Source organism: Phocoena sinus, chromosome 3, assembly GCF_008692025.1.
Source record: "Phocoena sinus isolate mPhoSin1 chromosome 3, mPhoSin1.pri, whole genome shotgun sequence".
Lineage (NCBI taxonomy): Eukaryota > Metazoa > Chordata > Mammalia > Artiodactyla > Phocoenidae > Phocoena > Phocoena sinus.
The window spans coordinates 81,243,630-81,260,659 of NC_045765.1; the positions used below are offsets into that span (position 1 = coordinate 81,243,630).

General features: G+C 40.3%; 1 protein-coding gene across 1 annotated transcript in view; it reads right to left on the reverse strand.

The window, feature by feature from the left end:
* The window catches only part of MCC (MCC regulator of WNT signaling pathway), a 443,929-nt gene that overhangs the window by 322,072 nt on the left and 104,827 nt on the right, over window positions 1–17,030 (reverse strand). Inside the window, 1 exon segment of the mRNA XM_032626783.1 lies at window positions 15,156–15,370. Within this exon segment, the coding sequence (XP_032482674.1) occupies window positions 15,156–15,370 (215 nt within the window).

Here is a 17,030-nt window from a genome sequence, read left to right on the forward strand (position 1 = left end):
GCATATGGCCTAAGGTTGTTGTGAGAATTAAGCAAGATAATCTATGCAAGACACTTAACACAACATGTAGTATATAGTAAATGCTCAATAAACATTAGCAACACCAAGAGAAATGCAGAGGGAGTCCCATGTCACAGCCTGTTGCAGAGCACAGGCTGCTACGAGGGTCTAGGTGTTCCTTCTCCCACCCAAGACCTGGTTGGGTGAATCCAAAGAAGAATATCTTATCTCCCTCCTGTGTTTAAGAGTAAACTTAGTGAATAAACACTTAAAAATAAATATAAAGGAACACAATTGCTTTAGATTTCACAAATTCAAAAACAAACCGCTGCAAATTCACTCAATATAAAACATTTATACAGGCATACCTCATTTGATGGTGCTTTGCTTTACTGCCCTTCAAAGATACAGCATTTTTTACAAATTGCAGGTTTGTGGCAGCAAGTCTGTAGGTGCCACTTTTCCAACAGCATTTGCTCACTTCGTTTCTATGTGTCACATTTTGGTAATTCTGGCAATATTTTAAACTTTTAAGTTATTATTATATGTGTTATGTGATCTGTGATCAGTGATCTTTGATGTTACTACTAAGACTTGCTGAAGGCTCAGGTGATGGTTAGCACTTTCTAGCAATAAAGTATTTTTTAATTAAGGTATGTACATTGGTTTTTTAGACCTAATGCTATTGCACATTTAATAGACTACAGTAAAGTGTAAAGATAACTTTTATATGCACTGGGAAACCAAAACATTCATGTGATTCACTTAATTTTGATACTTGCTTTATCGCAGTGGTCTGGAACTGCAATATCTCTGAGACATGCCTATAAATTAAGGGACTCACATAATCCAGTTTTAGAGGGTTATTCTTTTCAAAGAAACAGTCTAACAACCAAAAGTAATTAAAAATAAATCAAATCCTTTATTTAGGTTCCTCAGATTCCATCAAAGGCAGATGCATAAATAACCCACTGACATACCTCTCAATGTCCCTTTGTTTTCCTCTTGAACTTCCTTACACTATTCAGCTGCACTGGAACTTCTCTCTTTGCTAACCCAGAGCTCTGCAACCACAGGCGTAGTGGCTCTATTATCTCTCAGTCCCCTCACCCCAGCCCTGCTCTTGACTATACCGGTCAGCTTTGCCTCTCCCAGTGAGCAGGACTCTCTCCTACTTAGAAGTAGGCAAGAGAGGTAAAGCTGAGCTGAAACATGATTCTCCTTAGTTATTATGGGGACGGGGGCAGCTCTGCAGACTCACATAAACGGTTTTAGCCTCTGTATTTGCGATATACAAGAATACCTCACTGTACCTTTCTTCTTCCTCATTCTTAATTCATGACTTTATTCACAAAGATGCAAAGATAGAAAATGTTAATACTCCAAATTAGGAATGTATCTTTCCTATCTCTCCTTCGCCTTGTGTTTAGAAAAAAGAAAGATCATTAAGATGTCAATATAACTCTGTTATTAAAACCCCACTGAGATAAACCATTGGAAGCAGAATGGAAAAGAAACAACAAGGAATGACAGGGTGCTGCCAAGCAGCTGGTCTATTTTCAGAAAACACTTCAGGCGTAAACGGCATTTATAAGATGTGGAGGAGACTCCCCTCTCCCTCCCCTACACACAGGAAGGCCAGAGAAATGCAGACACAGTGGAAATTGTCAGGTGTCTAGGTATGGGGCCACTGCCCTCTAGTGTGCACTTTAAGATCTGCAAAATACCTTTGTCCTGGTAAATCAGATATCTTTACCCCAAAGACAGTAGAAAACAGAATAAAACTTGAACCCCTGTTGAACTATCCAGCAGAATCATTTTAAAATAATGTAAATTATTAAGAGAGTGAGATTTGATGGCTTCCTACTACCTTACTATCTGTTCCCACACTCTTATCAGGCCCTAAAAATGGATTTATTGTTTTCAGCCCAACAGACTGCCCAAAGGACAGAAGAGGTATTAAAAGTATTTGACAAACGGTGTGGCACAGCCACTGGCATACAGAATAGACGCTTGCAAGATGCCAGCTGGCAGCGGTGCTGGGGCCCCTGCAGGGCCAGCATTCACCCATTAGAGGTTGAATCATGGGGAGGTGGGGGCCTCCTGAGAGAGACCAGGTAGCCAGCAGAGGAGTGGGCCTGGCATAGAAGTATGCCAAGATTTGAACAAATGGTTGTCTGTACTAGAGTGTCCTGGCTGAACATTAGCTCATGAAAGAGACTTGAGGCTAAAGATACCACCCAGCAGGGCAGAAGAGTGACCCAGCGTCCAATAGCAAATATGCTAAGGAGAGATGCAGCAAGGGTCCCTCGTCTCCCACCAGCAGCTGTTTCTTCTCCTGCCAATGGCAGGGGCATGGTGGTGTCAGTGCAGGGCTGTCAGGACACGTGCCCTCTAGTCTCCCTTCTCCTTCTCCCTGTGTAACATTAGCATTAGCAGATAGTTTGATCTGGGATTCCATGCCCGCATTCTTCAAGTGAGAGGTTAGACCAGGGTTTTTTTTAAGGGCCCTTTTATCTCTAGGTAGGAATTATAATATTATGCTTTATCATGATCTGGTATTTCCAAAAATATCCTATGTACAAGTTCATTTACTATAATTTTTAACGATATCTTTGAGACCGCTCCTAGCTCATAAAAAAGTGCTCAATAAATATCTCTAAATCTTCTTGGAAGATCTCATTTCTTCACAATTGTTACATTTCTGTTTCCAGATTGTACCCCAAATGAATCAACTTGTAAGTAACTCTCAAAAATTTGTTTCTGATAATGAGCTGGGGGAAAGAGCCACAACAACCACTACCGTTTACAGAGCATCTATTTGCATGAGGCATTGTATTAAACACTTTATATGTATTATCCATTTAGTTCCCATGACAACCACATGAGGAAGGTATTATTATTCCTAATTTCCTTAATGCGGATGCTAAAAGAGGCTAAATGACTTGTCCGAAGTCAGACCTAAGAGCACGATGTGTGTTGCTAAAGTCCACATCCTTAGCTACTCCCATCAGTTCGTGAAGAAATGTTAAAAACAAGAACAATTGTGATTTCTTCCATGATGTTAAATGTATCTTTTCATTTATTTACTTATCTAGAGATAACTACCTATCTTTGGTTGCTAAAAAGTCCTTTCTTTTATGAAATGACAGTAGATAGTGATACCTGATAGTAGATAGATTGGCTTTTGATTTTTAGCAACATAAAAATTTGGCAAGTTTCAATCTTCTGAAGTGTTATCAGTCCATGAAATTGCAATGTCTGGGAGCAATTGTTCCTAGTAGTATGAGGATCTGTTGTGTGGGTACTCTGGTCATTCCCAAGATTAAAAGCTTCTGAAGGGTGGTGTGCCTGCTTTTTGTATGCCTTGTTGATGATAACTTGTTAGTAAAAAGAGGGTCATATTATCTCTTCACAGTCTGAACAGACTATAGGTGAGGAAGAAAGGGATTCCTCAGGCCATTATATATGTTAGTCAGTTCTTCCATTTGTGACAAAGATTTGGAGGAAACAGAAGCTAAGCTAAGAGGAGTGGGAAAAAAGTAAGAGTAAGCTCAGATTCCTCTAACCAAAAACAGAGAAACTCTCCAGAAAAAACCCCAGAACGTAAACCACAGATCCTGCATTTGCAGATTTTATAATATTAATAGCAATAATAGTAACAGCAACAATCCTTTAACAGCATCTTCATTTTCATAAATAAAGACCTTTGTCAAATTTAAAGTTCTTCTCCAAAAGAGTATTATCATTTCAATATGATGTTAGAACTTAATCTCAAAGTTATGACTGCCGAGTATCCTAGAGATTAAAAAGTATTTGTGAAGACCTTTTAATAACTCAATCTTTGTGAAGAATTAGAATACACCATAATAAATCATCTCTGTACAACTGTGGAAATCTCCCACAAGGCAAATAAATATCCAGAGAAATGTTCCTTTCTCATCCCTTTTGTTGCAGGGGGTAGGGGGGCAACTTCCTTATGCTTTCACGCCACATACTTAACAGAAGTGTGAGCTAAAATGATAGCTTTGCATATACACCCATACCCTTCTTCATACTGACCAAGGATTGAACCAAGGTGACTTGTTTATAAAACCCGGCAGAGCTTGATGCTACCAGTTCCTAGTTGCCCTGGGGATGTAATGAATTTCTTTGGAGATAAAGAATTTACAGGACCCTATATTTCTTTCTATTCCTTTACAGGAAGTACCAGCTTCAGGACCTAAGACATGGGGGTAGGGCCATGTGGGGGGATTTTTTTCAAAGAAAAGAGGTGAGGTTGCTGTGTGTGGAGGTGAGGATGGAAGACAAAGAAGAATGAAAGGATCTAAAGTCCTATAAAATAAATGAGAAAGGGAGAGTCAGTAAGAGACTGGCTGGGCCTGCCTAATCTACGGGTAACGAGATAATTTACACAGAAACGATCCTTGTAAAGTGCTTCATCTGTTAACTCCTATCTACTTCTCTATTTTCACTAGCAGTAAGCAAACAGAAAAAGAACACAGTATTGAAGTATAATTTTCATAAAAGGAAAAACAGGACTTTCATATAAATATAGGGTAAGCATTTTTCTTAAGATTTATTTAATTCATTGAGGGACCCAGAAGAATAAAGCTGATTCACAGAAGGGAGAGAAGAAAAAGAATGCCGGAATAAGATGGCAGTTACAAAACTGGTTAATATCTCACCAGGGCAAGTAAAATGTAATAGTTGTCTGTTAACAAAAGGTTATCTTTTCTGCTGGACAAAAATAATTTGTATCTCTATCAAATCCACTGATAATTTATCAACCTTCTGCAAATTAACATCCACATTTGAAGAGTCTGGACCCTAATTAACAGTGTAGGGGAGGAAAAAAAATTTTCCCTCTACCCCCTAAATTCCTAGCTGAGACTCTATGATAAAAGATTAACAAGAGAAAAATAAACGAGTTTACTAATATGTATACCTCATGTGTACCTGAGAGAAACCCAGCGGGGCGGCTGTGCGGGTGGAGGGGGGAAGAGTACCTCCCCAAGTTGGCTTAGAATTCAGGATTAAATACCATCTTAATAGGGAAAGGGTTGGGGGATGTAAGATTCTTAGGGGAGAGTAAATGATTTTTAGGAAAGATGAATGGGCCCTTAGAAGAATAGGTAGGAGGTGTAATCAACTGTGACAAAGTCTGTGAGGGTGTGGTGTTGACTTCTATTCTCCTCTCCTTTGAAAGAAGTCAATCTTCCCTGGTTGATGAAACTCCTGGAAGGGGATCTATGACATCTGAGTTCCTTCTGAAGGATCAGTCTTTAGGCAGATAAGGGGAATTCAGAGAAAGCCTCTCCCTGCATTTATGGTTTTCCAAGTGCCAGCAGCTCAAAATAATCAAAACGCCAAAATGACATATTTTAGAGTGGCATGCACTGAACTCCTATAGTCATATTTGGGGTGGTATATTCTGCTTCCCTTCATTCATAAACGGTAAGCCAAACGAGGTTACATCTCCTGTAGCCTCAGATGACTTGTAAGGAGCTCTAATATGACTTTGAAAGGGTAACCAGTAATCTTCCATTTCCAAATTTTTGACAACTCTTTAAGAATTTTCAAACTCCTTGATGATTTATTTTGAAATTCAGTTTCAATCATTTGGAAGTGACAATTCAAGATTCTGAAGAAATTTTTTTTATCAACCCTATATTCTAGACCTATCCATAGCTACTCTCAAAAATCCAATATTTCATTTGTACTGTCTTAATTTCCTGAAAATCCCAAAGTTGATAAGCGTGGCCTATGCCTAAGAATTTCCTGTTCATTGATTCTGAACAATGTCCAGAAGAGGGTGCTGACAGAACAATCAGCCTTGCTCCGACCACAAAGACAGGACACATCCTCTTGACCAAAGGTTTCAATATGGGAATCCCAAGTTTGGCGAGTACCGTAATGATCACAGCATTATATTAGGATCATTAGCATCACAGTAATTAATACTACCAAAGAAGAAATGGAAAGTTCCTTGTATTAAAAGCAAATCAGGGATACATAAAAAAATTGGTGAAGACATGGGGAGACGGATGACGACTTTAACTTTTCATCAGCTTTCTATATTGGTTCAAATACTTTATAGCTTTTTTTTTCATCTAAAAGTTGAGCTTTATTTTGAGTTCACATGATCCCCCAGGCAGCTTTTATTTTTATTTTTTTCAAATATAATAATCCTGTTGTATCATTTTTTAACATCTTTATTGGAATATAATTGCTTTACAGTGGTGTGTTAGTTTCTGCTGTATAACAAAGTAAATCAGCTATATATATACGTATATCCCCATATCCCCTCCCTCTTACGTCTCCCTCCCACCCTCCCTATCCCACCCCTCTAGGTGGTCACAAAGCACCAAGCTGATCTCCCTGTGCTATGTGGTTGCTTCCCACTAGCTACCTATTTTACATTTGGCGGTGTATATATGTCCATGCCACTCTCTCACTTCGTCCCAGCTTACCCTTCCCTCTCCCTGTGTCCTCAAGTCCATTCTCTATGTCTGCATCTTTATTCCCGTCCTGCCCCTAGGTTCTTCAGAACCTTTTTTTTTTTTTTTTAGATTCCATATATATGTGTTAGCATATGGTATTTGTTTTTCTCTTTCTGACTTACTTCGCTCTGTATGACAGTCTCTAGGTCCATCCACCTCACTACAAATAACTCAATTTCGTTTCTTTTTATGGTTGAGTAATATTCCATTGTATATATGTGCCACATCTTCTTTATCCATTCATCTGTCGATGGACACTTAAGTTGCTTCTATGTCCTGGCTATTGTAAATCAAATACTTTATATCTTGTACATGACTTCTTTTCTAGTATAATCAGTCATAATTAATCATTATCAATGAATTATCAATATTTTTCTTAACACAAATTAATAAACCTGGTAATAAGTACTTAAAAAACCAAGTAGCATGACTGCAAGAATCTATGAAGAAACTGATACTTTGTTCAGTAATTTATCAGGGTTGTAGCTAGAAAATAAAACTTCAGCTGTGTTTTATGCTTTATAATACTTAAATATGTCACTACTTAGAATCTATAACATTATAATTTATACTTGCACTCTTCTCCGAAATACAAATCTTTGGAGAGAAAATCCATCAGCAAACAGGCAGTATATCCTTTCCACTGCATCTCTTCTCTACTAAACCAAAGTGTTTCATTTTTTTTTTTTAATGTATATATTTTTTTAATTTTATTTATTTATGGCTGTGTTGGGTCTTCGTTTCTGTGCGAGGGCTTTCTCTAGTTGTGGCAAGTGCGGGCCACTCTTCATCACGGTGCACGGGCCTCTCACTATCGCGGCCTATCTTGTTGCGGAGCACAGGCTCCAGATGTGCAGGCTCAGTAATTGTGGCTCACGGGCCTAGTCGCTCTGCGGCATGTGGGATCTTCCCAGACCAGGGCTCGAACCCGTGTCCCCTGCATTGGCAGGCAGATTCTCAACCACTGCGCCACCAGGGAAGCCCCAAAGTGTTTCATTTTGCTTTGCTGATAGTTTTAGGAATACAGTACAGATTGCACTGGCAGTTTCTCTGCTGCTCTGGGGTGCTAAGTCAACTTAGCTAAGCTGGAACTATGTTTCCCAGAGTTCTCTTTCCTGTATGGTTCTGTCTGGACAAGCGAGACACTCCATGTGAAGGCCAGAGGTAGAAGTGAAGAAGTCATACTATTTATGCTGTGAAAGTTGTTGCCAATCTGCTGCTTACCTACTTGGTGAATCAGACTTGTAGCAACTCCAACTTCCCAAGGCCACCTCCTTCAGCTTCTCTGAGTCCCGGACTAGATGTGTGTGTGGTTCCCTGATAATGGGTGCCAGCTCTCCTGTGGGTCATCCACAGCATCAAGGTTGGACATGGTTCAGAGATAGAAGTGGGTTCCAATTTGTCCTCATGGGGTCTCAATTTGTGTTCATGCATTCCCATTTGTCCTGCTGTCCTCTACATCCAGCTTTCCTTCTTATCTGCTGATCTGATAGACCTAGAGTAACTTTAGACTCAACACAGACGCAGAACAACAGCCTGCATAGATTGCTTCACCATAGATCCTTTATTCTTTTTTTTAATTGAATTATAGCTGATTTACAATGTTGCATTAATTTCTGCTGTACAGCAAAGTGATCCAGTTATACATATATATATTCTTTTTCATATTCTTTTCCATTCTGGTTTATCTCAGAATATTTAATATAGTTCCCTGTGCTATACAGTAGGACCTTGTTGTTTATCCATCCTATATATAATAGTTTGCATCTGCTAATCCCAAACTCCCAATCCATCCTTCCACCACCACTCCTCTCCCTTGGCAATCACAAGTCTATTCTCTATGTCTGTGAGTCTGTTTCTGTAGATCCTTTATTCTATATCATGGTTAGCCATTCTGCTTCTCAGATAAAACCCTAATTGCCACAGGTTTCTATGTACAACATCATCTTGTTGCCTTTGCATTTTAAACAGTGTGTTAAGCCTCAAAGTCATAATAGGCACTGTGTCTGGCAGAAGGAGAAGAAGACAGGTATTTGGTAGTAGAAGAAAAGAAGGGATGCTTAGAAAGGTAAATCTTGTGTAGGATGCTATCAGAAGCTTCTCAATGTTAAAAATGCCTGTGCCAGTTATCAGTTTACCTCTCTTATCTCCAAACCCATCTTTCCTTGCCCTGCTTTATGATCCTGAAGGTGGACATTTGTCCCCTGTCAGCAGAGGCACTGGAGCGCCACTGGGGGAGAAAGGGAATGCTGGTTCTTCGGGACTCTTTCCAGGGCCAGTAGCACAGGACATGCAGTGGCACTCATCCCCAGTAAGTTTCAGTGCCACCATTTAGGGCACTTCTTGGTGCGTTTTGCTACCACTCTGGTGGGCAGCTTCCCAGTGAATTCCTCTCTGGGCACTTTCTCAGTGATGCGCCAGTGGGTGGCATCCCAGCCAGCTGGGCCGACACTCCAGAGAGCTGGCTTCCTGCTGCCAACCCTGGCCCACGGCATCTCAGGGAATTTCTCTGCCGTCCAGTGGGTACCAGCCACTCCTTGTCAAGGGGGTCTGAATCTCAGCCCTGGGTGAAGGGAGGCCCTCTTCCAAATATATTCCTTCCTTGGGTACTTGACTCAGTTTTAGAGGGAGTGACTGGTCTTCATGTCTACTATTCCTGTATTCACTAGATTTTCCTAACTCCTCAGTAGGTAATCCCCTGCTACTAGTTAATCACTTTTTATGTTAAACTTTCCCTGTGTGAATTAGTGTGTGCTTCTTGTCTCCTAACTGGGCACTGATAAAATGCCTTTTGCTCTTAGTAGCTACTTTAAAAAAAAAAAAACAAACCCAAACCCCAGAATCTAATTGTATTAGTTCAGGATTTGTTCTAGAAGGAACATAAATTACTTTTAATATGCTTTTATAAGTGAAGGGATTGCCAAGTGTGCACTTTAGAGAGGCTATTGGCTGTCTTTGGCCACTTATAAGGGGTATTTCTCAATCTGGGCTCCATGGACCACTGTGAGCAGACCCTGAGTCAACTATTGCTATGAAACAAACCACCCTAAACACAATAGTTAAAACAACAATCTTTTATTACTTCTCACATATTTGACAGGAAGACACCAAAGTCACATGACAAACAGTGAAGATATAGGAAAGGATGAGGAATTGGGGTTCAAAAGTCCCTTTACCACAGGGTCCAAGGAGTTATCAAGGGTCTATCAGTTTAAATCATATTTTTAAGTTGTGTATTTTCCACTAACAATGAAATATCAGAAGGGAATGTAAACAAACTATTCGTTTTAAAATCACATCAAAAAAATAAAATACTTAGGAATAAACCTGACCAAAGAGGTGAAAGATTTGTATGCTGAGAACTACAAAACATTAATAAAGGAAACTGAAGATTATTCAAAGAAATGTAAAGATATCCCATGCTCTTGGATTGGAAGAATAAATATTGTTAAAATGGCCATATTACCCAAAGCAATATACAGATTTAATGCGATCCCATCAAATTACCTATGACATTTTTCACAGAACTAGAACAAATAATCCTAAAATTTATATGGAAACATAAAAGACCCAGAATTGACAAAGCAATCCTGAGGAAAAAGAACAAAGTAGGGGGCATAACTCTCCCAGACTTCAGACAGTAAGTAATCAAACTACAGTAATCAAAACAGTGTGGTACTGGCACAAAAACAGACATATGGATCAATGGAAAAGAATAGAGAGCCCAGAAATAAACCCACACACCTATGGACAATTAATCTTTTTTTTTTTTTTTTGCGTTACGCGGGTCTCTCACTGTTGTGGCCTCTCCCGTTGCGGAGCACAGGCTCTGGACGCACAGGCTCAGCGGCCACGGCTTACAGGCCCAGCCGCTCTGCAGCATGTGGGATCCTCCCAGACCGGGGCACGAACCCGTGTTCCCTGCATCGGCAGGCGGACTCTCAACCACTGCGCCACCAGGGAAGCCCCTGGACAATTAATCTTTGACAAGGGAGGCAAGAACATACAAAGGAGAAAAGACAGTCTCTTCAGCAAGTAGTAGTGGGAAAGCTGGACAGCTGCTTGTAAACCAATGAAGTTAGAACACACTCTCACACCATACACAAAAATAAACTCAAAATGGCTTAAAGACTTAAACATAAGACATGACACCATAAAAATCCTAAAAAAAACATAGACAAAACATTCTCTGAGACTTGGTCAGTCTCCCAAGGCCACAGACATAAAAGTAAAAATAAACAAATGGGATCTAATCAAACTTATAAGCTTTTGTACAGCAAAGGAAACCATAAACAAAACAAAAAGACAACTTATGGACTGGGAGCAAATATTTGCAAATAATGTAACCGACAAGGGCTTAATTTCCAAAATATACAAACAGTTCATGCAACTCAATAACAACAACAAAAAAACAACCCAACTGAAAAATGGGCAGAAGACTTAAACAGACATTTCTCCAAAGAAGACATACAGATAGTCAAAAGGCACATGAAAAGATGCTCAAAGCTGCTCATTATTAGAAAAATGCAAATCAAAACTACAATGAGGTATCACCTCACACCGGTCAGAATGGCCATCATTAAAATGTCTACAAGTAACAAATGCTAGACAGGGTGTGGAGAAAAGGGAACCCTCCTACATTGTTGGTGGGAATGTAAAATGGTATAGCCACTATGGAAAACAGTATGGGGGTTCCTTAAAAAACTAAAAATAGAGTTGCCATATGATCCAGTAATCTCACTCCTGGGCATATATCCAGAAAAGATGAAAACTCTAATTCTAAAAGATACATGCACCCCAATGTTCATAGCAGCCCGATTTACAATAGCCAAGACATGGAAGCAACCTAAATGTCCATTGACAGATGAATGAATAAAGATGTGGGGCTTCCCTGGTGGCGCAGTGGTTGAGAGTCCGCCTGCCGATGCAGGGGACGTGGGTTCGTGCCCCGGTCCGGGAAGATTCCACATGCTGCGGAGCGGCTGGGCCCGTAAGCCATGGCCGCTGAGCCTGCGCGTCTGGAGCCTGTGCTCCGCAACGGGAGAGGCCACAACAGTGAGAGGCCCGCGTACCGCAAAAAAAAAAAAAAAAAAAAAAAAAGATGTGGTATATATACACAATGGAGTATTACTCAGCCGTTAAAATAATGCCACTTGCACCAACATGGATGCAACTAGAGATTATCATACTAAGTGAAGTAAGTCAGAAAAAGGAAGACAAATATCATATGATAACACCTATATATGGATCTAAAATACAACAAAAATGAACATATCTACGAAACAGAAACAGACTCACAGACATAGAGAACAGACTTGTGGTTGCCAAGGGGTGGGGGGGATGGGGGACAGATGGAGGGGAGGTTCTGGGGTAGCAGTTGCAAACTAGTATATATAGGATGGATAAACAACAAGGTCCTACTGTATAGCACAGGGAACTATATTCAACATCCTGTGATAAACCATAATGGAAAAGAATATAAAAAAGAATGCATGTATATGTATAACTGAATCACTTAGCTGTACAGCAGAAATTAACACATTGTAAATCATGTATATTTCAATAAAATATATTTTTTAAATTGTGCATTTTCAATTCAGTGAGAAAATAAAGAACATAATCACCGTCATAGATTGCAAGTCCCTGCTTTTGCATTTTGGTCTGGTTCTCACCAAGGCTCACCTTAAGTGAGAATGTACAACTTTATTTCTTCATTCGTGGAGTTATAACTTAAAAAAAAAAACTTATTCAACATATTCTAATGAATACTACTGAATAGGTCACCACCATTGATTATATGTTCATTATAAGCTTTTATAGACATATAACATTGATAAAAAAGATTTTCACATTTTGAGTTGTGGAGAAGTCATTCTGGCTTATACATGAGTTAACCTGAATTTTATGCTAATTAAAATACCCTGTTTGTGGCCTATCAAACATACTGTACATCTGCTTTAATTAATAAAGAAAAGGGTCAGAAGTAAAGAATGTTTATGTTAGAAGTAAAGATTAAATGCCTCCCTTTCTGGGATGCCAATGCTAGTACCCCCTCAATGATAAGACACCCTTCCCAGCTGCCAAGGCCATGCTGACTCGCTATGTATGTGCTGATCTGTTTTTTTTTAATCTTGAAGGAATGTATCCCTGACTTGTTTAATGTTCTTTGTTCTGACAAGATATAAAACTGTGCTGAAAACCATGCTTCTCCAGGGCAGTTCCTCAGAGCTATCTGAGAGGCTGTCTTCTGAGCTATAGTCCTCAGCTGGGTTTAAATAAAACACTTTTCTATTACTATTTTAGGTTGTTTATTGATTATTTTCATCAACAACATATATACAGAAAAGTGTGCCAAATGTAAGTATATGAGTCATGACTTTTATTTTTTTTTTGGCTGCACTGTGTGGCTTGTGGGATTTCAGTTCCCCGACCAGGGATTGAACCAGGGCTCTCCTCAGTGAGAATGTGGAGTCCTAACCACTAGACTGCCAGGGAATTCCCAGGTCATGACTTTTTTTTTTTTTGCAGTATGCGGGCCTCTCACTGTTGTGGCCTCTCCCGTTGCGGAGCACAGGCTCCAGATGCGCAGGCTCAGCAGCCATGGCTCACGGGCCCAGCCGCTCCGCAGCATGTGGGATCCTCCCGGACCTGGGCACAAACCCGCATCCCCTGCATCGGCAGGCGAACTCTCAACCACTGCGCCACCAGGGAAGCCCGGTCATGACTTTTAATAAAGTGAACACTCCTGCATGAGCTGGGTGCTCAACATGTAAGGGGAATGTTTCTCAAACTGGCCTCTGCAAAGGTCATCACAGGCAGGGTTCCATCAGTTCCAAAACTTCACCAATAATACAAAAAGAGAACCTGGCTGTGGGAAGCCCAGGGGCTGACCAGGATTGAAGGGAGAACAGAACGAAATCCAAGCAGTTACTAGATAGGTTAAGAATCAAGAAGTCAAGCAGAGGTAGGAAACAGCCAACTCCTGCTGTTTTCACCAGTAGGTCTGCTGAAGAAAACTGGTGGGCCTCAAGCCCTGAACCCTTCAGAGCGGGGGCCACTAAATTTTGATCAGTCTGTAACATAGATTCTTGCTATAACCCATACTGCCACATCAGTGTCTGTCTTGAAAAAGGCTGAGCTGATATAGTAAAGAGTAAAGTTCAACTTGCTGCAAATTATTTGTAAAAGCAGAGCCTAAATCCAGGCCCATGCCAGAGAAAGATGACTTATTTCCTGCTACTTGCCTAGTCTCCTGGGCACACAGGAAGATGAGATTAGGAGAGTTAATAGTTCTACTCAAACTGAGCAAGAATGTCCTTGAAGGGTGACCAAGTGGCAAACAGTGGAATAACTATGGGTTCTTTTATAGGTTTTATGAGACATAGTTACACCATAGTAGTGATTGTGTGTGTGTATGTTTTTAATATATTTAAAATTTTTTTAGAAAAGTTGCAAAGATGGGACAGAGAGTTCTCACATACTTCACACCCAATTTCCCCTATTATGAATATCTTACATGATTATGATACAGTATCACAATTAATGAATCAATACTGATAATTATTATTAACTAAAATCCATAATTTATCCAGGTTTCCTTAGTTTTTACCTGATGTCCCAGCCAGGGTACCACAAATAAGAAGTTGTTAGATCTTCTTAGGCTCCTTTTAGCTGTGAGTTTCTCTTTCTCAGACTTTCCTTACTTTCGATATCCTTGACAATTTCAAAGAGTACTGGTCAAGTATTTTGCAGAATGTCTCTTAATTGGGATTTGTCTGATGATTGTAGTGTAATTTTTGCTGTGTATTTAGGATTGTTAGTGCCTTCAAACACGTCACCAAAAATGTCAGAGTTAGAAAATATGCCTCAAACACAAGAAGTCTGAAAACCACTAGTCTACCTCAAAGCAGATTGTAAATAGACGTAAATGAAGTTGTCAAGATGCTTATACCACCTCTGGTTTCAAACTTCAGTTTCAAAAAGCAAGGTAGGTTTACGGACCTTTCACACAGTGGCTAGATAGCAACACTAATTTATAAACTGTCTGCACGTCACCCCAACATGGCCCAGGTCATCAGCCAACCCCACCTCATTCCCCAGCTCTAGCTTAAAAGGGAAGACAATAGCTTTTCACCCAAAGGTCATTACGGTAATAACTCATCCTGAGGTAAAAAAGTTTAAACTAAGCATAATGGAATTCTAAGCTGTTCCATCGTTTTCAACAGAATATGTTTTTAAAGTACAAGCAGAAACAATGATCAAACTTTCAATGAAATATTTTCTTGTTTGCTTTTCAAACGAGTAAAGTCCAAATTAGGGAACACAAAGAATTATATCCTATTAACTTGTAATGTCTGGTCCCAGAAAATATTCTATGGTGAAGCCATTGTGGATATTCTAGTAATTAAATCTGTACAACATACAGACTTAAAACATTTTTTAGGCGACCACTCTGTTCTCAGTAGTGAGAGTGAAGTCACCAATCTTAAGTATTTGGAGCCCTTAACATTATTGGCAATGCTGGGAATGGTACAACATTTAGCTCAATAAAAAAGACAATACCCGATATGTCCCCTGGAGCTCAAAATTCAAATTTTGTATTGGCATACACACAGGCCTAAAGATGTGTTCTCTGAACCAGAAAGGACTCACCGTGTTGGCCAGCTCTAGATAGCTTCCTCCTACAGAGTTGCCAAAACGCGGGGACTGTGTGAGCAGCTTGTGGAAAGCAGCAGCCTGCTGATGCAAAGAGCTTCCCCCATACTCAAGAAGCTTCTGTAGGGCTGACTGACTCTGCAAGTCCGGGCTCTGGAGGTCCCTGGCTCCCGAGTCGTATTCCCAGCTTTCCCTGGCCGCTGATAAGGCACCTAGGTCCAGGAGAGGCAGGGGCGAAAAAAAGATGTTTCCTATATTAGCCTGGGGGAGGCCAAGAGGCAATGATTTGGAACCTCCTAACTCATCCACGTGCCAGCGCGTCAGAACACATGTGGCGCCCAGGCTGCATGCTAAGCACTTTCCCTTTCAAAGTGACACATGGGGAGCTTGGAGATAAAAGCAGTTTTAGGCAAAGCATTCAGAAATAACTATCCAATGAATGTGTGCCTTCCCCGCACCCCAAGAGAAATGTTTAGCAAAAAGCACAGAAGAGCCAAGAAAAGGGAATCCAGATCAGAGCTACAGCTGTCTGTGATTTACACAGTGTCACTGTATGATTAGCCTTCTTACTGTCATCCTTTTTCCCAGTCGAGGAGGATGGAAGCAAGAGAGAAGATAGAAAGTTAGATATGGCACTTTGTCGTAATTTTCTAGTGTCCATGTACTCTTAACTGGAAGAAGCTACGGGAAGCTAGACTGTGTTTGCCAGTTAGGTGTAGCCACATGGCTGAGCTCTGAACAATAGAATGTGAACAGAAGTGATAAGCATAGCTTCAGAGGCTAGCTCATAAAACCCACAGCATGTGATTCTTCAGGCCCTTTGCCTCTGGCCCGGTTCAGATGGGCATGGCACCCTTGGAAGCCACGTGGTACAGCTGGCAAAGCTGCACGATGGAAGATGCCTGGATCCATGAATTACCTCCTGCCAGGAGGCTGTCGGCTGAACCCAGGTACCATGTTAACTTTATGTGATCAGGAAAGGGAAACTTCTTCTGTGATTGATCTACCATATATTTTTGGTTTGTGAGAGCAGCTAGGATTATCTTAACTATCACAGCAGATTAAAACCTAATTAAAGATGATAATCATTATAATAGCATGGGTAAGTACAATGAAAAGTAGACCTAGAGAAGGTCTAAACCCGACTGCCCTCAAGGATGGGTGATATTCAGGGAAACCTTACTGGAGGAGAAAGACTGATGCTTCAGTCTCCACCTTTGCTAGAAAAATTAGATTTGGGGTAAAGCTTGCTTCTTTGTGTTCACTTCTGAATAGAAGTCCCTTGTGGGTGCAGCTGGCTGGTGGATCCTGAGTCACATGCCTCTATCTTAGCTGTAAAGGAGGCTGGGAAATTTGTTTTCTGGCTTCCACTTTGGGGAGGTAGGATTTGTAAGATGAGACCTTTCCTAAGCATAAGAAGAGTACGCAAAAGGCCTGGGCAGCCAGAAAATATGACAACGAGCTACACACTGTTCTGGGGACAGAGCAGTGAGCATGATGAATTGCAGTCCCTGCTTGTGGAGTTTTCATTTTGGTGGGTCTTTAATACATGACTTTTAATTTTAAAAAAGGGATTCGTTAAAATGATTTAATTTGTACTATGAAAGGAGAACATATACAGATTCCTCTATAATTTACTTGAGTATAATTACATAGAGCAAACTACAAATTATGTACAGCGGCTTCTGATGTGAATTTCCAATCTTCCCTTATTGGGTATTGGTAAATTTCATCAATGGAATTAGGAAAACTGTCTTTGTCTGGAACCACTTCAGATGGTTTCCCTCTACTGTTCATGTTCTGCTGATCTTCTTCAGTCAGCCTGACACACTTTTTTCATACAATGCTGTATAACTGGGGTGATATGTCTTT